Source organism: Hypomesus nipponensis, chromosome 17 (assembly GCF_054491055.1).
Source record: "Hypomesus nipponensis isolate SF chromosome 17, ASM5449105v1, whole genome shotgun sequence".
Taxonomy (NCBI): domain Eukaryota; kingdom Metazoa; phylum Chordata; class Actinopteri; order Osmeriformes; family Osmeridae; genus Hypomesus; species Hypomesus nipponensis.
This window is the reverse complement of record NC_140377.1, coordinates 9,660,794-9,683,311: the sequence shown is the minus strand read 5'-3', so window position 1 is coordinate 9,683,311 and position 22,518 is coordinate 9,660,794. Positions and strand designations below refer to the sequence as shown.

Sequence of the window (22,518 nt, the reverse complement as noted above, 5' to 3'; positions counted from 1 at the left end):
ATGTAATTGTCACGTGACACACGATTCCCTCAAAGCGACTTCAACAACAGTTGAAAGTTCAAAAATCTGCTTCCGGTAGTATCGGGGTCAGACAGAGGGGATTGCACGTTACAGGATTTGACTATGCTTATACGAGTAAGAAACAGTATAAACACATTTCAACGATGTTTCAGCGATTTAAATGAAAGGGGCGATGGTTTACGATGCAATGCTCTCATTCGCAAGCGTTGATTTTAACGTCAATTACGTGTTAAACATGAACGATGATGAGATATGTACTTGTGTAACTCAGTCACACTAGCTACCAAAGCTTGTATCTGCTAACTTGTGTTTGCTGCTTAGCTGATCCACAACAAAAACGTTAAAATTGAGTTAATGTCATCCATCACTGGTCAGCATATTGTCTGCTTGGGATGTATCAAATGTGATATAGCCAATATTATTTGCTGATTACTCTGCAACTCCATTTTAAAGAGTAGATTATCTTATTAAATAACTCATAAAGCCTACATGTTGGGACCAGTGATGAGCATAGTTAAATTATTTGGTATCGACTCAATTAATTAAATGGGTGAATGCAAAAAAGGGGTTGAAATGTATTTTCCTGCAAGTGGATCCTTCCCTCTCTCATTCTTGCCCTTCGTTTCCATCCATCTGTTTGTCAGAGGGTCTTGCAGTGTGGGGTGTCGGTGTTAAAGGGCAGGAGATCCATCCATCATAGTCCACCATGGAGGAGCCCCCTCATACCGATGGTAGTGGAACAGACTGTAAGGATGCTACTTCCCCAGAGTTCCATACAAGACACAGCATTGTACTTTTGAAATGCTAGACTCACCCCTTCTGTTCATTTTGCAGGGAAGAGGAGAGCGAGCATACGACATTTACTCCCGTCTCCTTAGGGAGAGAATAATCTGTGTAATGGGTCCGGTAAGTTTTGCTGTGTAACTGTGGAGTATTATTGTGGCATCAACACGATCACCTGTCACATCCCCATGTTGCATGCATGGCCTGAGAGTTTGCCTGTTTAAGGATAGCATGGCTCACCAGACATCTCACTCTTCTGATCTGTTAATTCATGTTATCATATACACTTTAATTTTGGCACAGTTTGTGTGTATTTTGAAATATATGTTTTTATTGTACTGTCTTTTTCTCCTCTCTTCTGTCTATCTCTCTCTTCCGCCCTCCCACTCCCTCCCTTCTTCAGATTGACGATTCCGTGGCAAGTCTGGTAATTGCTCAGCTCCTTTTTCTGCAGTCAGAGAGCAACAACAAACCCATCCACATGTACATCAACAGCCCTGGTGAGAAACAGGTGTGGGGATAGAAAGACAGGCAGAGGTCTATGAGGGAAAATGTGACAAATTCCTAGAATATATGAGGGCTAACACTAGAGACTGTCTAACCGCAGGGAAATTCTCTGAAGCCGAGATCCGCATGAAAGATTTTTGGGATGGAAAAACCTGACCGTTCCCATTCGTTTTTAATGATCCGCATGCCCATGCCTTTTCTCTCCAAGGTGGTGTGGTGACTTCAGGCTTGGCCATCTATGACACCATGCAGTACATCCTCAACCCCATCTCGACCTGGTGTGTGGGCCAGGCGGCCAGCATGGGCAGCCTTCTTCTGGCTGCAGGCACCGCTGGCATGAGGCACTCCCTGCCCAATGCTCGTATTATGGTGCATCAGCCTTCTGGAGGTGCCAGGGTGAGTGCCAATGGACTTGGGGGAGGGAAAGCTGCAAGGGGTTGAGTGAATGGGGGTTCATTTTGTTTTGCAGGTTAAGGTGGCCAAAAAAGAGTGAATGCTAAATCGACATACTTTATTTAGACTAATGATGCTGGCTGTGACATGCGGTTTTGGTGTTCAGGGTCAGGCCACAGACATTGCCATTCAGGCTGAAGAGATCCTCAAGCTGAAGAAACAGATCAACATTATCTACGCCAAACACACTGGCCAAGATTTGAAATTAATAGGTGAGTTAAGTGTTCAGCATGAATGTTGTCATATAACAAAGCCTACTAAGGCTTACATCAGTACAGAAACTAGAGCCTCTATGTTTTTGATGGTTATCATTGATTCTCTGCATTTGTCAACCTTTGTCCATGAACTAAGGGCCTCCAAGACCGACTGACACCCATGTTTCCTTGTTATTCCTATTATTCACTATCAAGGTTTTGCCTATATGCTATAGTGATACTAGCCAATTGACAGAGCTATTATTTGGTTAATTCATGTCTGCTTGATTAGAAATGTAATCTGAAAATTTGTATAAACTTGTTTTAAATGATTGTGTGGCATATTGCCATCTCCTCTTGTATACTTTATTGTTGGTTAAGGGGCGGGGGGGAACGTCTCATACTACAGCCATTCGGATCATAACTGCTATCCCAAAATCTTGCCTTCCTTTTTGTCTTTGACTTCCAGAGGGTGTTATGGAGAGAGACCGCTACATGAGCCCAATGGAAGCCCAGGACTTCGGTATTATAGACCGGGTGCTGGTACACCCCCCCCAGGCAGGGCAGGATGAGCCTGAACTGGTTCAGAAGGAGCTCTCCACTGCTTCCAGTCCCTCCCCTTCAACTGATTCCCCCACTCCTGAGCAGGCACCTTCTGGGACCAACCCCCCTTCCTCCTACAAACCTGAACCCTGAACTGAGACTCCATTGAGACAGGAGTCGCTGGGTGCATGTTGATAGTCAAAACTGGCTTCTTCTTGTCCATAGGAGAAAAAACGTTTATACATTAACTTAAAACTTTAAAAACAAGTGAAGACACAGTTTGGGGTGTCATTATGTAGGCATGAAGCAACAAATGTCGGGAAAATGTAAAATAGCGGAGATGCAGATTGCTTTGCAAAGTCTTGCCCTACTGAACATAACCCTGATAGATGCACAATGAGGAAGCTACTAGATTATCGAGATGCACCATTTGTGTTCTGTTCTATATATCTGTCCTGGAAAGGCTTTGTGATGGAAGGCAGCAACAGCAACATTTGAATATTAACATTTTTAAGAATTTGATATTTTGATGTGAACTGTTCATCTGTTTTAAGAGATATATATATACTAGACTTTTACACTAGGCTATAAAATAACTATATACTTTACATAGAGTCACACAGTCATCAGTTGTGTGTACCATTTCAAATTGGAATAAATCAGTTTTTGAGGCCCAACCTGACCATGATTATGGCACTGACCTGTGGTTACTTGTAGAAGCCAACATGACAACCTATTGTAATTTAGGTTTTTATGTATCACAAATGGAACACCAGATTTTCTATATCTGATATGGTACAACTTAAGTTGAAATATTCAAGATCTAGTTTGTGTGCCTTTCTTTTTGATTTAAGTATCTAGATCTGATTTAGGAGCGATGGGTTATATTAAAGCCTATCTTATAAAAATCTTCACAATTAAGCCTTACTGTGACTTTAGTGAATTCATGATAATGGATACCTACTGTACTCTTCATTGGTATTTTGAGCTCAAACCCAACATGACATGCAATTTGACATCTTGATTAAACCAGATAGTGTTACTTTGTTTTAGCCCAGAAACACCAACACCCAACGAATCCTGACTGTATGCAGCATTTGCATTACAATTGTGAAACTTTTTGTTTTAAGACATTTTAATTTGAAAATGGTAATTAGCAATGACTAAATGTTTAGAAGTACAAACTAAATGTGAATTGTGATTTTATTGATCACATTTTTTTATTTTATTTTTCATTTATTTACACAGACATCTAATGTACACTTGGTAAAAACAGAAGACCAGTCTCCACACTGGACAATTATATAGAAAAACCTGCAATAAATTGTGAAACCCCAAAGTAATAAGTGAACCAAAACCCCCTTATCCACCAACAGGACAAACCACCTAATTTTCACAAGAGGGCATTTGTGCATATGTGTCAATGTATCCCTGAGTCAAAAGTCCAAGGGTTAGAGATAGTTCAAGTTTATTTCTGTTGCACACTACAATATTCGACAACAGCTTTCCCCACAGATGTACATGTATGGGTCAAACTTTAGAGCTTGGCATTTCAAGTGAATACATCGAAAAGGTGGCTTAACATCCATTTTAGGTACAGGGAAGAAAATCCAGGATTGCGTAAGCTGGTCAAACCAGATCGACAAGTGCTACTTCTTCACTCTTCAGGTGTCATTGGATGAAGAGTTACATTAGGAACAACTGCAAAACCAGTCCCAGCAGAACAGGAACCAACAAAGTGTCTTGACTTAAAACAAAAAACAAAACAGGTTAATCAGAACAGTCAACTACATGCCTTGACCTGACTTGGGTCTTCATACGAGGTATATAAACATTTGATGAGAAATCACATTTTACACTTGACCCAAATATTTGATTTGAAATGTAACAGTCAATGAGTCACAGACTGAAGAACTGTAACATCAGCCGCATGTGTTGGTTCCACTGACACAGTTTCACATGAGAGAGCAGCTTGTCCAGCTGCTCTTGGCGGTGGTGGCCCAGCGGAGCCAGCTCAGGCTGCGCTCCTGGTAGGGCGGGTAGCGAAGCCCATTGATCTTCTCCAGGCCCCAGCTTCGCATCATGCAGCCCCGCCGGTGGCTGAACGTCTCAAAGCTCCAGCGCCCGTGGTAACTGCCACAGCCACTCGCTCCTTGGAAAGGGACGAGAGAGGATGGTGGGGAAAAGACAGAGAGAGGGGAAATACATGGACAAGTGTGGGGATAGGGAGTAGGTTAGCTTATTCGTGCTCAGCTACTTGAACACACACTTACCTACTCCCCCAAAGGGCAGTCCTGGTAGGGTCATGTGGACTATACCATCATTTGAGCAGAAGCCTCCACTACTGGTGTTCTCCAAAACATTTTTCACCACCTGAAAATCAAAAATGCAATTTCCATGATTAAGAAAATGGCAACAGTCCAAAGGCCACAGTGATGACATGCAAATCCTTCAAAAAGTGTTTCCATTTCCTTATTACAGCAAACAGCTCTGTCTTACGGAGCTCTCGTCAGAAAAGACGTAAAGGGCCAATGGCTTCTCCTTGCGGTTGATGAAGTCTATCCCCTCCTGCAGAGACTCAATGGTGATGATAGGGAGGATGGGCCCAAAGATCTCCTCCTGCATCAGGACATCACTCTCCTGAACATCCACCAGCACTGTGGGAGCTGCAAAAGGAGGTGGAGGTTGTCGAGTCAAACTTTAGTTCCAAATAAAGTGACTTCAAAACATAGACTTGACAACTATACTGCTTTTAACATGTCATTAAAGGGCAAGTCCAATTGAAAATGATCCAACGAGCAAAACTGTCAATCCAAAAGATATTTCAATTAGAAACAAAGCACCAAAACTATCAATTTCATACCTCAACAAAATGATCAGTTTACCCTGAAAAGCAGCAGGTGGCAGTATGCACTCACAATGCCGTTTCACACTTGTGACTTAATCTACGTGTTTCTTCCTCTACTGTCCCCTCCGCTCCATACCCAACTCACCAATGTACCGGTCTCCCTCATCGCTCTCTCCTCCAATCACCACCCTGCCCTTGCTCTTGCCCAGCAACTCCTTCAGGCGAGTCCAGTGGCGTGGCGTCACAATGCGCCCCATGTCCGGACTAGTCCGTATGTCCTCCCCGTAGAACGCCTTCAAAGTCTCGCGGAGGGCGGGCAGTAGGGCGTCACGCATGACCGTCGAGCAAAGCACGTAGTCGGGTGCCACACAGCTCTGTCCGGCGTTGAAAAACTTTGCCCAGACCAGGCGGCGCGCAGCGGATGGGATGTCCAAGTCCCCATGGATGAGGCAGGGGCTCTTACCACCCAGCTCAAGGGTGACGGGAGTGAGGTGCACCGAGGCTGCCTGCAGGATAATGCGTGCCACTACCTGGGAACCTAAGGCAGCAGGAAGGTCAGGGGGGTTACAGACGGAGGTGAAATTGACAAGAGCAAAAGTGGAGTTCATGTAGCTAAGCAGGTTGTCACAAGGAGACACAAACCTTCCACATTCAAAACATTAGTAGAAAAAAAGAAGTTATATGTCCTTGTGTTACTTTATTAAAAGTATTCTCTGGTTGGCTTTACCCGTGTAGAAAATGTGATCAAATTTCTTCTCAAGTAGTTCCTTGGTTTCATCTGCTCCACCACACACCACTGCGTAACAATCCTGTGGTGTTCAGATTATCTGTTAATGCAACTCACGTCTCAGTGACTCAACAGAACACAAACCCTGACACTACAGGTCCTATGTGCTTATGGAAATACAAGTCTCACAACCCCTTTGAAAACTTGGAACAGCACATATGCTTCACTTGATGAATCACAAACTTCCACTTGACATAATCACATCAAATGTACTTGATATAAATCACAACTAAACTTAACGACCGCTTGAAGAATGAGGAAATGGTCGCTGTCTGGTAGTGTGACACGAAATCAGCACAGACAAGTGTGTAGCAGCAGTTGTGTCATCTTACAATCTTGTCTTTACCTGAGACAAATATTTGGGGATGAGTTCTGCCAGGAGTTTCTCTGTAGCCTGGCTGATCTCCGACGGCTTCAGCACAACACAGTTCCCTGGTCGATGATGTAATCACAGCATTACATACAAATAAAAGGAATCAGAGCTCACCTACATTACACTGGAGGTACTAGTGCAGCCTCTGAAGATGAGTATAGAGTTTACCTGCTGCAATTGCCCCTATGAGGGGTAGGATAATGAGCTGTAGGGGGTAGTTCCATGCTCCTATGATTAAAACCACTCCTAAGGGTTCTCTACGGATAAAACAGTCATCTAGCCTTGTGGCCTTGAAATGGGTTGATGGTTAGAGAAAGAGAAAAACAGATGCATCAAAAACTGTGGTTTCACACTTTGCCAGGCATTAGTTAACCTTAAAGAACGTTTGTATGTGTGTTTGTAGTGAATAACCAACATGAACTTCCGTGAAACGTTCATGAACTTTGAACAAACGACAGACTAGGCCTTACCATATTCTTGCCCACATATTCATGCTGCATCCAGGACTTCAGGTGGTTCAATGCATAGTAAATGTCATTCAAAACCATATGTACTTCTGATAGAATGGCTTCAAACTTGGGCTGGGGGGAATTATATGTGCATCATTAGTTTAAGATCTAAGGCTGCCATTAACAGGCCACCATTTGCAGTACATACGCACTAATGTGTAAGTAGACATGTTTCTCTTCATTTTCCTTATGAAAGACAATAATAGATTTACATTTACATTGCATAGTATAGAGTACTCCCACTTATTTTTTACAGGTAGGTTAATATGTGAAGCCTCACCTTATTCAAGTCGTTATGGAGTGCATCTACAATCAATTGTTCGTTCTCTGTTACTAGTGAGAGAAGGTTATTAAGCTGGGTTCTACGGAACTGTTCTGTAACAGTCACACCAGAGCGGAAGGTAGCTCGCAGCCTATCCATAATTTTACTCTGGCTGTCCATCTCTGCAAGGCTGTTGAAAATGAGCAAACAAATGACACAGACATGCATTGGGGAAGGGTAGTTACCAGAAGTAGATTAAAAAAAACTCAAAAGACAGCACAGCAAGTTTAAAGTAGATCAGGATTTCTCCAAATGTTTTCGATGTTTTCTTACAACAAACGCACCTGATTCAAATCAATGGGTTGTCATCCAGCTCTGCAGAAGCCCGATAACAACCCATTCATTTGAATCAGGAGTGTTGAAAGAGTGACATCTAAAACAGTGGGTCCTCATGACCAAGGCTGAGAAACACTGACCTAGAAATCACTGACCGAAGTGCCATTCATAAAATGCCATATGATTTATGAAAATTGTATGTTGCGCCCAAGTGGAACCCACGCAAAAGTACCAGTGTCTAAAACAATTAAACAATTCATACCGAGTATGAAGAGAAGGCCCTCCCCCTCCCCATAAAAAAAAACGAATCCGAAATTGACGACGTCGTGAAATCAATCATTCGTAGCCTACTAGCGTATGCAAATGACAGAGCCACCAAACCGCCAAGTGATCACGGTTGATTGCTTGCAGCTGTATATGTTGAGCTAGTTTGCAACTCGATCGGTCCAACGACTTGTCCCTCACAATGGAGAAGTGAAATCTGTGGCGTTGCCATGTCATTTGAATTTTGACGTGACTTCAATAAGAAAGCTACTTTCATAACAATTAGTCTACCGTAGGGTCGGCCTATGTGTATATAAATAATGTTACAGTATATTATGAGGAACAAATTGACACCTACCATCATGTCCCCATGCTCCCTCTTATGCAATCTTATACAATTAGTTTATTTTATCGGTTGTAGTTCCCCTTCTTGCTTAAAAGTTTACATCAACAACATTAAACTCACGTGCTTCTGCAAGGTATCTTACTTCGACGCCTTTCCTTTATGTCTCAACAAACCAGGTCGTGTCCGAGTTTGGGAAGAAAATGGAGTAGATTACCGGGTGATTTTCCTTTCTTAAAAAAAAATCATGACTAGTCATGCTAGTTGGGTGTGGAAAGGAAACAGCAGTACATTTTTTGGTTGAACTAGAAAGACGAGCCTTTAACCTATCCCAGGAAGACCATAAGTAGGCCTAAAGGTGTATGCTACTTAATTGTCTATTAAGCATATTGTTGTCACATTATGTGCTAATAGTGTACATAGTACTTATTGTTAGACCAATTAATTCAGGGCATATCATCTTTAATGTACAAATACAAACATACAGAGCCTCAGCTGCAGGTGGCTGCTCTTTCTTTCCACCTCTCTCGCTCTCTCGCTCTCTCTCTCTCACACACACACACATTCAGGAAATTCCCCATGGTGATACAGTGCTATGCATCATGAACTCCAGCTTGTGAGTCGTTTCAAAATATAATATCAGTATGACAAAGACTGCTCCTGTTCATTTTCATAATCTAAATTCTACCATATTTCGTTTACTAGAAACTTAGGCTATTTGCATTTGCAAGGATTTGCATTGTCAGCTAGTTACCACAACGTTTCAAACGAGCAAAAAAGTACCTCATGTGTTCCTAATAGTTACTGCTTCTCAAAACTGAATAAATACATCATTATTATTTTCATTGATTGATGTAACATGAACGTTTATTGTGGTAGTAGTGTGGATCCTCATCAATTCCCCCTGTAGATATTTAGTTCTGATGTTTTTTGTTTAAATGTTTAGCGTTGTTCATATCAACAACATTCAATATCTATTTCTAGCATTTACGTGAGTAAAATGGGGGAGAATTGTGCCATATAGAATCATCATTGAAGGCCTACTCAAATTCCCTTTATTGATGTAATTTACATGAATGATTATTAGAAAAATATGAATGAATTCTAGAACTATTAATTATAACATCATTAGTACAGCAAAACACGTTTTCATTTTGGTCCATGACAGAATAGACACCATAAAAGTGTAGAAAGTTTAAACCATTCCTAAAGGATTTTTTGTTGTTGCCTATATTTAGGCAACCCCTTGGCCCTTACAAGGCTCAAGAAATACTGTAGACACTGTTGCTTTTGAACACAGGCCTAATTATGTTTCATTTTCCACTGCAATACTCAAATGTATTGTTAGTTATTTAATTTATATCCTATGTTGAAATATAAGCAGTAAAAGAGACCACGGTTCCCATGAAGGCTTTCTCACAAACATTATAGTTTCATTATAGTTTCAAACATTTTCTTCTGTTCTCTGTATACCTTCAATGACAGTTTTTATTGACTCACTCCATGGGACGCTGACACTGCACTTTTTCCTAAAGGACGTTCCCCTATTTCCATCCAATTCTAAACAAGTCTTCTATGTGAGCTGTTAAGATAGTACAACCCAATCCACACTGTCATGCAAATCATACAGCCTCAGCATGGGTACTTATGACTCTTTCTCAGGCAAACTACACTTCTTAGTCAAACTACACCTCCTCCTGGTCACAAAGTTGATCAATTTAGGATATTAATAAAACATATGTTCTCCATCAGGTGCAAATGGCCAGTAGTACCACACCAGTCAGTTCAGTCCTGCAAAAACCTGCTGTGTACTGTGCTCGACAGACACAATGATGTGATGGAGTGGAGCAGCTGAACAAACCCACTCATAGAATCTAAACCCTCAGGGAGGACAAAGGTCTTTGAACTTCATTTAACTCACTTGCTGTTGACTGCTTGTCTGACTTCAGCTGATGACGTGACATTTTTGGTGACATGTTTCTACATTACATGAAATCGATGGATCATTGAGTGAATGGTTAGATGGATGGATTAATTGTTCAGTTACTTTATTGACTGATTCTTACCCTAATGAGTCAAGACCACCCCTCCATCTTCATGATATGTTGATGCAAATCCAGCTCTGAGTGTCTACTTAAGTTCTGCTGTCTTGCTGTCTTTTTGTCTCATGTTGAGCAGCTGAGCTGACATCTCCTCCCTCAGTATGACAGACAAACTCTCCTTCCTGCTGCTTCATTTCCTCAAACTATAGTGGAGAGCAGCCTTTGTGTTACACAGACAATCATTCACCTTCATAGGAGATTTTCTTTCATTGCTCTTTCACCAATGTACATACAAATTGACCCATTCTCATGTCCTCAAGTCCCTGTGTTATCAGATTAAACTGTTTCCATACATGTTTGTATATTATAGGTAATTGATTGATCATTGTGTTAGGATAATTTCTTTATCCAGTAATGCACAGTCGTCGGATTCAAAGTAAGTACAGTAGTTTAATGCTTCCCAGCAAGGAGACACAGTCTGATCGCAATACAAAGTTTGTCTGGTTCAAAAGTTATCATGTCAGACCATTTAAACCAATTGGTGAGAAGTCCCCTCCCCTATCAGCTGTCAATGTGATCGATCCCAGAATGCGAGTGCACGTGGAAACTTACAGAGTTTTCTGACCGTAGGCTTGACCATATGATTCACTCAACCAACACAGATAAGGTTTAACACATTTATTGCACACCTCTATTAAGATTAAAATGGTCGACCTAGGTCAGTTTATTTCTGTAAACCTAGTTTAATCTATAAGTCAGGTGAGGAGGGGGTTCTCTGCTGGCAAGGAATGCTAGCACCAGTATTTTCAGAATATAAGGTTGCATCCTAAATTTCTCTGACACATTGAATGGATGGATATATGGATGAACTGATCAGTTACTGTATTAATTGATTCTTGACCCATGAATCAAGACCACCCCTCCTTCTACATGATATTTTGATGCAAATCCAGCTCTGAGTGTCTACTTAAGTTCTGCTGTCTTGCTGCCTTGATGTCTCATGTTGAGCAGCTGAGCTGACATCTCCTTCCTCAGTATGACAGACAAACTCTCCTTCCTGCTGCTGTCTCTCTGTCTGCCCTGTGAGTACTGACGGACTCAACTGCTTCATCATTTGACATAATAATATTCCACCTGACAGCCTTCATTGTATCCCCTTTTGTTGCTTACTTGATCAATATTGTTGTTTTGCTCTCTTCCCCAGGTCTGAGTGGCCAGACTCTGGAGTCCATTCCCTCCAGTCCAGTACTGAAACAGCCAGGAGAAACTCTCAGTCTCTCCTGTAAGGGAGCTGGGTTTACTTTCAGTAGCTATGGCATGCACTGGATAAGACAACCGACAGGAAAAGCATTGGACTGGATGGGAGCTATCTGGTATGATGCTAGCAAAACCATCTATGCAAAAAGTGTTGAAGGAAGGATTGAAATCACCAGAGATAACTCCAACAGCATGGTGTATCTGAAGCTGTCTGGCTTAAGAGCTGAGGACTCTGCTGTGTACTATTGTGCTAGAGACTCACAGTGATGTGAGGGAGTGGAGGACCTGCACATAAACACTCAGGGATTCTATCAGTAGAACCTTCAGAGGGCAGCATAGTATCAGTCAAGTACTAAAACACAAACACACATGTTCGTCCCTGCGTCTACGGAACACATTCCCCAGAGGTTTAAAACAACTGTCCTTCCTTAACAAAAGATACATACAGTATGAAGGTTCATATTTCCTCAAACTAGTGGAGAGCAGCCTTTCTGTTACACAGACAATCATTCACCTTCATAGGCGATTTTCTTTTATTGCTCTTTCACCCATGTATAGACAAAATGACCCATTCTCATGAAGTCCCTGTATTATCAGATTAAACTGTTTCCTTAAATGTTTATACATTATAGGTAATTGATTGATCATTGAATAGATGGATAGATGGATGAACTGATCAGTTACTGTATTAATTGATTCTTGACCCATGAATCCAGACAGTCCCTCCTTCTTCATGATATTTTGATGCAAATCCAGCTCTGAGTGTCTACTTAAGTTCTGCTGTCTTGCTGCCTTGATGTCTCATGTTGAGCAGCTGAGCTGACATCTCCTCCCTCAGTATGACAGACAAACTCTCCTTCCTGCTGCTGTCTCTCTGTCTGCCCTGTGAGTGCTGACGGACTCTTCTGCTTCATCAACTGACATACTAATATTCCACCTAAATACCTTCATTGTATCCCCTTTTGTTGCTTACTTGATCAATATTGTTGTTTTGCTCTCTTCCCCAGGTCTGAGTGGACAGACTCTGGAGTCCATTCCCTCCAGTCCAGTACTGAAACAGCCAGGAGAAACTCTCAGTCTGTCCTGTAAGGGAGCTGGGTTTACTTTCAGTAGCTATGGCATGCGCTGGATAAGACAACCAACTGGAAAAACACTGGAATGGATAGGTGCCATATGGAGTGATGCTAGTGGAACTTCTTATGCGAAAAGTGTTGAAGGAAGGATAGAAATCACCAAAGATAACTCCAAAAGTGTGACGCACATGAAGCTGTCTGCCCTAAGACTTGAGGACTCTGCTGTTTACTATTGTGCTAGAGACTCACAGTGATGTGAGCGAGCGGAGGAGATGCACAAAAACTCCATTAAGAATCCATTAAGGGGAAGTCTCTACACACAAACACACACACACACACACACACTTAAAAACACACACACTTGCTGCAACTAACCACATTCCTAAGGGCTATCCTTGCAAAAAGTGTTTAAACTAGGATATAAATCACCAGAGATACCTCTAACAGCATGGGGCATCTGAAGTCAAGGGCATAAATGTTTTTAAATGTGGGTGGGACATTTCTTTTATAACTGGGGTTGCACCTTAAATATGAGTTTCCCATATAAAAAGTGGTGGGGAATGATTTGCCATTTTCAAAGTGGGCAGGCATGTCCCAATGAAACCTACAACCTTGTCCGAAGTTGTGTAGCCTACTGAACTTTCAGAGTGTAGTGTATAGTATCAGAAACACTTACACATGTGTCACTCAAATATTTTTCTGATCCTTAGACCTTAATCTTCTGTCCTGAGTTCTGAAAAATATGACCTTTATTAGTTTTTGAAATCGAATCATCCAGAATCAACACAGTGATAAAACACAACCAGATTTACACCAAAATGAATGGCTGATACTACAAATATAACAAACCTGTTTAGTTTTAATGTTGATATTACATGAGAGAAAGGCGATACAGAATTGCCCAATGATTTTAGAAAGCACCTCTACAAAAGCATGTGGTTGTCAGAAATCCACATAACTACAACACAAGCATGGCAAAATGTTCTGTAAGATTCGATACTTGATTATGTAATATAACTCATGCTAGACTGATTGCTGTACAGGAAACAACACAGAATAACTTGCTTTTTATACTTTTTTCAAGTAAAATCTTTTTGTTGTTGCCTTTTTTTGGATCAAATTCTATTTCAAGCTAAATGTATAAACACACAATCATCATATTATCTTGATTTAAAATCAGCCTCTTCTCCTCCAGACAGGAACCTTGACATTTCTATAAGTTTCACTTGATTTAAATGTTGGTGGGTGGTATCGTGGTATGTAGTGGTCGTATGACGGTTGATATGGGACTTCTGGTTTCACAAGGACTTGACTAGGCTTCTTTTTGTTTCATGAATTAGTAGTATAGGTGCTGCTGTTGTAGTTTAGTCCTTGATAGAAAAGGAAGATGGTGAGAGAAGTCAGCAGACATGTGATGAGGATGGCAGCTACGTTGGTCCTGCAAGCGTGGCGGCTGCACACTAGTGCACCCTCGACGTCTCTCTTCCCCATCTTCTTCCTCGCCTGAGACAGAAGTTAGGATGTACTGTGAATAAATCTGATCCCACTAGCAGAGGACCACCAGTGAAATACAGCAATGTTTTTTTCTCCTAATCGGTTGACTGTGAGTTTAGAAACTTTGGTACCATTAGACACATTCAAAAGATGAAACAAAAATAAGCTCAACCTTTTTTTTAAGCAAACTGTCTTACCTTCAATGAACAGAGTAGAGCCAGGAATCCAAGGCAGAGACAGTTGCAAAAAATTAGATTGAATATGGAGCAACAGAGGTGGTCCTTGAAATGGAATCCCTGGTTTTGGACCCTCTCTTCCTGGGATGGAATATCAAAATCTAGCTGCTCTAGCTCAACAACAGCTTCCTGTTGATCTGTTTCTGTCTCTCCTTCATATGCCTGAACATTCCCGGTGCCTGGGGAAATCTCCCAACCCAAGTCATAATCAGTTTCTATTACAAACATTTCAATGTTTTGCATGTCCATCACTCAAAATCAATGCGAACAAATACAAACACAAATAGAAATACAAAGTAAGATAATGCACCTGTCAGGTTCAAAGTAAGCCTGTGCTACCCCCTTTCAATAGTTTGATGTTCGGTGCTGCACACAGTACATATAGGCACTGTTAACATTCAGAGTGCACTCTTGTTTTTCTTGAATCTCTCTGCCCTATTTTTTGGTGGAGTGGAGTGTTCCATTTAGTTGTGGGCAGTGACCTAACCCTGACCTTATTACTGGAAATACATAATGTGGTACAGGAAGCCTAACCTATCTGACATTTAATCTGTTCACCTAGGTGTAATTTGTCTAAAGTAAACTATAGTTTAAATGCTTGTGTGGCATACCCCCATTTTGTCTTTTCTTTGGTCCCGTTTCATGATTTTGTGGCCTTTTATTTTCTTAATTTACTCTACTGTTGCATGTTTTGGCCTTAGATGACGCTGTTAGTGAGAAATGATACTGCAGTTGCATGACTGTTAGGAAGAAGAAAAGCTAAGCTAAACGGAGTTGTCGCGTGAGAGCAAAAGGAAGCAGTCGTCGTTTGTAAAGTGAACTGTAAGAACTCTAAAGTTTGAATAAAAGAAGACAATCCTTCCCAGCACACTGTTGAGTGTTACTTTCTTCAAGTGTGCAACACTTGTTACCATATATTAGCAAAAAGTTAAGACCTTGAGACCTTTATTATATTTAATGTTACATTTGTATCTTTTTTCCATGTCCATGTAAAATGTAAATGAAGGTCACAGAACTGTCTTGGAGAATGTATTATCCTGTGAAATCAATGGTAATAAAAAGCCAGGCTCAGACACAGTGCAATGAGCATGAATTAGTTGTCTGATATTTTGAAAACCTGTCTCTAATTTGTCTCAGCAGGTATTCAGGGTCAGACACACATCAAGAAGACTGGAGAATCTCACAAACTGACTTGGGTTCACAACACTCAACCTCTGGGTTCACATTCAGCCATTTAGTAAATGTAGTGTCTGAATGTAGTACTCCATGTATGTTCAGGGTACATTCACACTCTTCTCAGATTACTCCAGTACTGTAGATAGCAATATCTATGGCTGAACATTGAAGACACAGAATTGTATTACTGAGGCAGAGAAAGGAGAGAGGCTAGTGGAGGACTATTACAGGAAAAACTCTCCCATTTGACAAAATCATACTCAAGCTCAAACATAGCTAATGTACATTTCCCCAGATGTGTGGTCAGACAAAACTATATGTGTGTCAAACATGCAAAAGTTTTTCTGTAGCAATATGGATGCATGGTCAAAAATGTCCTGGTATTGTGGATGCAGAAAAACTGCACATTCTCTCCCACAATCTCCCACCTATAAATGGTCTCTATGTGAGAGTCCTAATAAATATCAATGAGAATCGAAGAGCAGCACCTTACAGTTCACCATCAACCATGTCACACTATAATTTGATCATCCTTTAATATGCCCACCTGACACCTTTCACTACGCAAATGACATTTTCCCTTCTTCCCTCCCCACTTCCCCTTATAAACACTGTTCCAGTGCCTGGGCCATCAAGTATCTCTTTCTCAGTAGGAGTAGACCAGAGAAGGAGAAGACCAGCTCTCTCCAGTTCATCTTCACCATCAACCATGTTCTCTGTTTCTTTGCTGCTGCTGGCAGCTGCTTCCTGTGAGTCTCTCTGTAATCAGGTGGACTAAACAAGAGTAAGGCTTTTATTTAAGGATAATATGGTGCTGTTATACCTAATTTTGGTGTTACTGTTGTATTTCAAACAGGTGCAAACGGTGAACAACTCACCCAACCAGCCTCTATGACTGTCCAGCCAGGTCAAGCACTGACCATCACTTGTCAGGTCTCCTACTCTGTTAGTGGCTACTGGACAGCTTGGATTCGACAGCCTGCAGGGAAAGGACTGGAGTGGATTGGAATGAAATATACTGGAGGCTCACACCATAAAGATTCACTGAAAAACAAGTTCAGTATCACAGTAGACTCCTCCAGCAGCACAGTGACTCTGACAGGACAGAGTCTGCAGACTGAAGACACAGCTGTATATTACTGTGCTCGCTACCACATTGATACACACCAACATCAGACCTGTACATAAACCCTCTCCTCACTAGTTAGAGATGAAGATGTATCAACCTTCAGGGGGCGATGTCGGTCTTCAAATAAAATTTAGATCAGTAGACCCATGAAATGAGAACAATTGGAGGGGAATTAGTTGATTCTTACAGTGACTTTACTTTAACCTCTATAAATGAATACAAATTACATGTAACACTCCACACTGCAATGTAACAAAGTGAAACATGCTGTTACAGACATGCACAACAAGTGTCCAGACAAATACCCCAAGAAGCTTAGACATGCAGAAAAGTAGAACTGCATCTTTCTTTCACATCATAATTTGATCATTCTTTAATATGCCCACCTGATACATTTGACTGTGCAAATGACATTTCCCCTCCTCCTCCTTCTCTCTCTCTCTCTCTCTCTCTCTCTCTCTCTCTCTCTCTCTTCTCTCTCTCTCTCTTCTCTCTCTCTCTCTCTCTCTCTCTCTCTCTCTCTCTCTCCACCTGTCCACTTATAAACACTGTTCCAATGACTGAGCCATCAAGTTTCTCAGAGTACAGGAGAGTAGTTCAGTTTTTCTTCAACCATGTTCTTTGTTTCTCTGCTGCTGCTGCTGGCAGCTGCCTCTTGTGAGTATTAGAGGTGTGCAATTGTGTGATCAAGTGATTTCTGGAATGATACATCACTTTATTTTCCAAGCATTTTCTCTCAGTTCAACAATCCATAGGCATAATATTGTACCTGTATATTCTCAGGTGTTTACAGTGACATTGAACTCTTCCAGTCTGGACCTGTGGTTGTGAAGCCAGGAGAGTCTTTCTCCATCTCCTGTAAACCGTCTGGGTTTTCTGTGTCCTCTAATTGCATTGGCTGGATAAGGCAACCTGAGGGCAAACCTTTGGGTTACATTGGGTATACCTGCACTAGCAGCCAGTCTACTGTAGACTCACTCAAGAACAAGATCAGCTCCAGATATGACAGCTCCAGCAGCACAGCGTTTCTAGAAGGGAGGAACCTGCAGTCTGGAGATACAGCTGTGTATTACTGTGCTAAACAGTCACAATGACACAAACCAACAGCAGACCTGTACATGAACCATCCCATCTCTAATATAGATTGACATCTATCAACCTGTTGGGGGCGACCTTAGTCTTCAAATAAAAAGTAAAACTGAAATCATGTTACAGTAATGACAGTAATATCAAGACATGATTACAGTTTACGTGTAACACCAGAGAATTGAATACAATTAAAAAGTATTCAATTAAATCTTGAATCTTAGAGACAAAACCTTTATTTTTTCACTGAAAAGAACGTACCAAGCATATCATCACAGATAAATCAGGAAAGTTCTTTAGACAGTGAACATATGCTCAAAATATATATATATATATATATATATATTACCATACAATAGTCAAAAGGAGTTCCTAGTTTCATTCTAAAAAATGACTATAGTTGTCAGAAGGTTATTATCAAGATATTTCTTCAGATATAGGCTATGTATCTGCCCACATCCAACTTTTCTTTATGCAAATGACATATTCCACTTTGTTTCCTCTCCACCTCACCATATAAACAGTCTCTCTGTGTCCAGGGGAGGAGGAAGAGCAGCTCCCTTTCAATTCATCTTAACATAACACCATCAACCATGTTTTCTGTTTCTCTGGTGCTTCTGATGGCTGCTGTTTCCTGTGAGTCTCTGAGTATAAAATGCATTAGGACAGAATTATTTTTTACCATTTTCATATACTAAATACAAATTGCCAAAATTGTTTCATTTCCACAGCTTTGCATGGTCTTGAACTCAGCCAGCCAGGATCAATGGTTGTGAAGCCAGGAGAGATTCTGACTCTCACCTGCAAGGTGTCTGGCTATTCTGTCAGTGATAGTAGCTACGCCACAGCTTGGATCCGACAACCTGCAGGAAAGCAAATGGAATGGATTTTTCACATGTGGGGCGGTGGAAGCTTCTATGAAAATAACAATCTGAAGAACAAGTTCAGCTACAGTAGAGACACCTCCAGCAACACTGTGACTCTAAAAGGACCGAATCTGCAGTCTGAGGACACAGCTGTGTATTACTGTGCTCGCTACCACACTGATCCAAACCAACCTCAGACCTGTACATAAACCCTCTGCTCACGAGTTAGAGATGAAGATGTCTTCACCTGTAGGGATGATCTAGATCTTCAAATGAAAGGTAGATCAGTAGACCCATGAAATAAGAACAATTGGAAGGGAATAAGGGCATAGCACTTAATGGAAGTCTGGAAGAGGGAGAGAGCAGGTCTGCTGACTGAAATGATACAGTGATATCCATTTTTCCCTGAATGGGGACATTGCTGAGTCCTTACCTGGAGGCGCAATCAACATGCCCGAAGGACCCCTAGAATCTTATGGGGTTACTGTGAACCCCAAATAAATCACTTAATCATTGACATGTTTTATTCAGTTTAGGTGCTTGGAATCCTACTGAACAGGGTATAACAAATTATAATGTGAACCAGTATTTCACGGGCCACCACATTTTACGTATGCCTGCTCTTATCAAGTAACACAGAGGAATCAGGATATTGCATGCTTTTCCTCTTTGATATAACATTTGGATGAATACTGACATTATCCACAATGTTGACATCGTCGCATAAGGCCATACGGATCAAAATAAAAGTGTCACAATGTTACTCAACATTCCAAAAACTGCATCTAGAACTTTGATAAGAATCGGTATAATCATTCAATGGCGAATCAAAATTGATAAACAACATATTTAGTGCGATACCTGTATTTAATTGAAAAAAGTTACCCCAATCAAAGCTTTCTGTTTGCTTCTTAGTGTGAGGTACGTATACTCTCATTAATCACGTAATGTAACACTGAATAATATTTTATGTTGCGCGGTGTCATTGATCAAAGGACAATTAAAAACAGGGAATTATGGCAGCCGAACACAACAAACTACTTCTCACCTGTCGACTATTGTAGGTTTAGCACGTGACTACTCTGACTTCACATACATTTAAGATTTGACTTCATTGAGGTATTTCGAGTCGGTTCCCAATATTTTAGGCGTGGTTAACATAGCCTGCAGGATGATCTTTCAGACAGGCTCAAACATTTCTCTATCGCGCTCAACATAGCCTATAACCTGCGTGATCGGTTGGGTTTGACCTACGTTGGATTTCCAAAATTTCATATCGTCAATGTGTATATTTCTAGGCCTACATCTGGTATACTGATGTTTAACTTTTCTGGAACAAATTTTGATTCAAAACATCCTTATGATCTTATTCTCTAGGGCAGTCTGCTTAATGATGAATCAATGATGAATTTGTGTTAAGGACAGGTAAGATTGTACTATTGAACTGGTAGCATGAGTATCACTACAACTATCCCCATAGACCAGTAAATTCAGTATGTATCTTGCAGAAAATGATCATACGACAGTTCTTGATCGTCAAGAATCTGGGAGATGTTCCTGACCAGGTCAACTTGGAACATGTTATTGATTTGCTGTTGAGATTGGAAGGATTCGGACCAGCGTAAGCAAGCTTTACGCTTCTCACTTTTGACAATTCTATAACATTCAGTGGAAATTTGTGTCCAGTCACACGTCCTCTTCTGTAGACCTCAACAGGTCCGCAGTCATCCTATGCTGGAGGAGGTTGAGAAAAGGGTCCTTACAGAACTGGAGAAGGAGCGACGTCTCTCTAAGCAGTTTGGGAGGAAGGTAGGCTATGAGACTACATCATGACTTTTCTCATGAGACACCCTGGAAAATCCTGGTATTTGATTTCTCTCTCTTTCTCTCTCTCTCTTTATTTCTCTCTGTTCTAGGTCACCTTGGAGGGACTTAAGATGTTCCTGTGTAAGATAAGGCAATCAGCCGAAGTTAAGGTCAGGAATCTCCTCCTCCCCCTGTTTTCCAACCTGGCATGCAGCACCACGCCTGACACAAAGGGCGAGCGAGATTCCTCTCCACCTGCTGGGGATGCAGGGGCTCCAAACAAGCAGTACATCAACGCTGCTCCAAAGAGCCATACATGTACTGTAAATAAATCTCAAGACAAGGTCTTCCTGGCATTTGCGTTAAATTCAGAAAAACCTGCAGCACATATAATTGTTTTAATACTAATAATTGTATTATTAACAATTTAATAATACTCCTAATATACTTGCTGAAGATGGACAACATGGGGAATTATGTACCTGAGGACTTCTCCAACCTGATGTGTGAGATCGCCACCACAGCTGCTACCCTGGAAGCTTCCATGAAAGATCTTCTCCTCCTCAAAACCGTTAGAGTTCTCAAGGTAAAGGCCCCAATTGTAGAAGTTAAACATCTCACTATTTCCTTGTGAATCCATTGACTCGTATTGACAGACACAGTGTGTAATATGTGCCAAAATGTTTTATACTATAATGTGTTACCAGAAGAACAACATCAGCGAAGACTTAACAGTGGAAAATGGCCTTCCCGAGGCTGCCCTCGAGATGTCTGCCCAGACCAGAAGTCATGAAGCTGCCCCCGAGATATCTGCCCATGCCAAAGGTCATGAAGCTGCCCCCGAGATATCTGCCCAGGCCAGAGTTCATGAAGTTGCCCCCGAGATGTCTGCCCATGCCAGAGGTCCTGAGGCTGTCCTTGAAATATCTGCCCAGGCCAGAAGTCATGAAACTGCCCTCGAGATGTCTGCCCAGGCCAAAGTTCTTGAGCCTATCCCTAATGTGTCTGCCCAGGCCAGAGGTCCTACAGTTTCCATGGAGGAAGTTCTCCAGGAACTAGTCATGGCTTACAATAATAAAGTGATGAAGGCAGTTATCACTGAGGTCACCTCAGACCAGGTTCAGCCTTCCCCAAGGTCTCCGAAGACCACTGCTGCATCCAGATTCTCAGAAGAGACTCCTGGAGGTGGAAGCTCCTAAGGTGGAGCCTGAACTGTCACATAAGAAACCCGGCATGGTCATCGGCTGTGTCCAAGCAACCACTTCTGGTCTCCAGCACCCCATGGTGAGACACAACAATCTATTGATGTTCTGAAAAAATATCATGATTATTTTTGTATCAACTTTTGTATAATGTTAAATAGCATTACAACATATTGTTATTCACTCTTGATAATGTTTATGGTTCCTACTGTAGGGTAGATATTGTTTCTGTTCTCTTATATGGTTCTGTGTTTCTAGAACATTCAGGTTATGGGAGATGTCTGCAGAGATGTGGCAGAGGAGAAGTGAGTGTGGGCCTCCTTGTTGACCTCAACATCCAAATCGTTTCTTGTGATGACATATATGTGTTTTTTCTGTGGCATGCATAATCAAAAAGTTGACTTTTTCAGATGTCAGTCAGGACCTTGCGAAAAAGCCTAAGAAAGGAGGCTTCCGTGGATTCTTCCGGCGTGTTCGTAAACTGTTTTCCTGCTGCTGCTGCTGCGGCCTCCACACAGAGGAAGACTAGCACCCTCCCATGTGGACCCTCTGAGTCATCACACCAGCTGACCAACATATTTACAGATAATTAAAATGCAGGTGTAAAGATGTGTATTTTTAAAGCATATTAAAGAGTTAATCATACTCAAATACTTCGACAAAGTGAATCAAATTTGTTGTTCATTGATTTATAGGACATCTATCAAATCAGCCAAGCTGGGTAATCAATCTCATGCTCGGATTTAAATGCTAGTTAAATTTACATTTACATCTTACATTTATTCATTTAGCAGATGATTTTATCCAAAGCGACTTCCGAGAGAGAGCTTTTCAAAGTGCATTGGTCACTGATAATAACAGCAAGATAACCCCAAAAAACATTGCGGGTAGCCAAAACATGAAGCACATATTGTGAACAACCAAAATA

General features: G+C 41.3%; 4 protein-coding genes, 1 pseudogene and 1 gene segment (V, D, J or C); 5 read left to right on the top strand and 1 right to left on the bottom strand.

The window, feature by feature from the left end:
* The first annotated feature begins 13 nt into the window (after positions 1 to 13).
* clpp (caseinolytic mitochondrial matrix peptidase proteolytic subunit) lies at positions 14 to 3,422 on the top strand. The gene is made up of 7 exons (XM_084677320.1): positions 14 to 135; positions 666 to 767; positions 856 to 927; positions 1,208 to 1,304; positions 1,520 to 1,707; positions 1,871 to 1,976; positions 2,428 to 3,422. The coding sequence occupies exons 1-7, from the start codon at positions 124 to 126 to the stop codon at positions 2,652 to 2,654; spliced, it is 804 nt and encodes a 267-aa protein (XP_084533446.1). The 5' UTR covers positions 14 to 123; the 3' UTR covers positions 2,655 to 3,422.
* Positions 3,423 to 3,952: 530 nt separating this feature from the next.
* Positions 3,953 to 8,455, bottom strand: aldh3b1 (aldehyde dehydrogenase 3 family, member B1). Of its 3 annotated transcripts, none has more exons than XM_084677318.1 (10): positions 8,347 to 8,455; positions 7,299 to 7,470; positions 6,980 to 7,090; positions 6,678 to 6,798; positions 6,483 to 6,568; positions 6,077 to 6,158; positions 5,495 to 5,887; positions 5,001 to 5,167; positions 4,775 to 4,874; positions 3,953 to 4,653 (listed from the first exon to the last, which is right to left on the bottom strand). In XM_084677318.1, exons 2-10 carry the CDS (start codon positions 7,458 to 7,460, stop codon positions 4,457 to 4,459), a joined length of 1,419 nt encoding a protein of 472 aa, XP_084533444.1. In that variant the 5' UTR covers positions 7,461 to 7,470; positions 8,347 to 8,455; the 3' UTR covers positions 3,953 to 4,456. The 3 variants fall into 3 exon arrangements, with proteins under 3 accessions (XP_084533444.1, XP_084533443.1, XP_084533442.1); XM_084677317.1 differs by lacking the exon at positions 8,347 to 8,455 and adding an exon at positions 7,757 to 7,890; XM_084677316.1 differs by lacking the exon at positions 8,347 to 8,455 and having other exon boundaries at positions 7,299 to 7,667.
* A 7,700-nt stretch (positions 8,456 to 16,155) lies between these two features.
* On the top strand, positions 16,156 to 18,791 carry LOC146253426 (Ig heavy chain V region 5A pseudogene; annotated as a pseudogene). The gene is made up of 3 exons (XR_014731672.1): positions 16,156 to 16,250; positions 16,358 to 16,569; positions 18,674 to 18,791. The product of XR_014731672.1 is annotated as an Ig heavy chain V region 5A pseudogene (transcript).
* LOC146253427 (immunoglobulin heavy variable 1-18-like) lies at positions 17,245 to 17,724 on the top strand. The segment is given in 2 exon segments: positions 17,245 to 17,287; positions 17,414 to 17,724. Coding segments are annotated over 2 exon segments (354 nt in total).
* Positions 18,792 to 19,957: 1,166 nt separating the features above from the next.
* LOC146253425 (uncharacterized) lies at positions 19,958 to 20,925 on the top strand. 2 transcript variants are annotated; one of them, XM_084677322.1, is made up of 5 exons: positions 19,958 to 20,007; positions 20,091 to 20,203; positions 20,289 to 20,391; positions 20,499 to 20,706; positions 20,846 to 20,925. In XM_084677322.1, the coding sequence occupies exons 2-5, from the start codon at positions 20,094 to 20,096 to the stop codon at positions 20,872 to 20,874; spliced, it is 450 nt and encodes a 149-aa protein (XP_084533448.1). In that variant the 5' UTR covers positions 19,958 to 20,007; positions 20,091 to 20,093; the 3' UTR covers positions 20,875 to 20,925. The 2 variants fall into 2 exon arrangements, with proteins under 2 accessions (XP_084533448.1, XP_084533449.1); XM_084677323.1 differs by lacking the exon at positions 19,958 to 20,007 and having other exon boundaries at positions 20,012 to 20,203.
* A 191-nt stretch (positions 20,926 to 21,116) lies between these two features.
* Positions 21,117 to 21,898, top strand: LOC146253424 (uncharacterized). Its single transcript, XM_084677325.1, has 2 exons — positions 21,117 to 21,672; positions 21,849 to 21,898. Exon 1 carries the CDS (start codon positions 21,156 to 21,158, stop codon positions 21,585 to 21,587), a length of 432 nt encoding a protein of 143 aa, XP_084533451.1. The 5' UTR covers positions 21,117 to 21,155; the 3' UTR covers positions 21,588 to 21,672; positions 21,849 to 21,898.
* Positions 21,899 to 22,518: the final 620 nt, after the last annotated feature.

Excerpts from the sequence above, each read along its gene's own strand:
- aldh3b1 (XM_084677316.1), bottom strand. The coding sequence starts at position 7,508 with ATGCATGTCTGTGTCATTTGTTTGCTCATTTTCAACAGCCTTGCAGAG. Across the intron at positions 6,569-6,677 it reads CATAGGGGCAATTGCAGCAG|GGAACTGTGTTGTGCTGAAG; the intron begins GTAAACTCTATA and ends ATCATCGACCAG. Across the intron at positions 4,875-5,000 it reads TCTTTTCTGACGAGAGCTCC|GTGGTGAAAAATGTTTTGGA; the intron begins GTAAGACAGAGC and ends TTTGATTTTCAG.
- LOC146253425 (XM_084677322.1), top strand. The coding sequence starts at position 20,094 with ATGATCATACGACAGTTCTTGATCGTCAAGAATCTGGGAGATGTTCCT. Across the intron at positions 20,204-20,288 it reads TTGGAAGGATTCGGACCAGC|ACCTCAACAGGTCCGCAGTC; the intron begins GTAAGCAAGCTT and ends CCTCTTCTGTAG. Across the intron at positions 20,707-20,845 it reads TGCTCCAAAGAGCCATACAT|ATGGACAACATGGGGAATTA; the intron begins GTACTGTAAATA and ends TACTTGCTGAAG.
- LOC146253424 (XM_084677325.1), top strand. The coding sequence starts at position 21,156 with ATGTCTGCCCAGACCAGAAGTCATGAAGCTGCCCCCGAGATATCTGCC.
- clpp (XM_084677320.1), top strand. Across the intron at positions 1,305-1,519 it reads CATGTACATCAACAGCCCTG|GTGGTGTGGTGACTTCAGGC; the intron begins GTGAGAAACAGG and ends TTTCTCTCCAAG. Across the intron at positions 1,708-1,870 it reads AGCCTTCTGGAGGTGCCAGG|GGTCAGGCCACAGACATTGC; the intron begins GTGAGTGCCAAT and ends TTTGGTGTTCAG.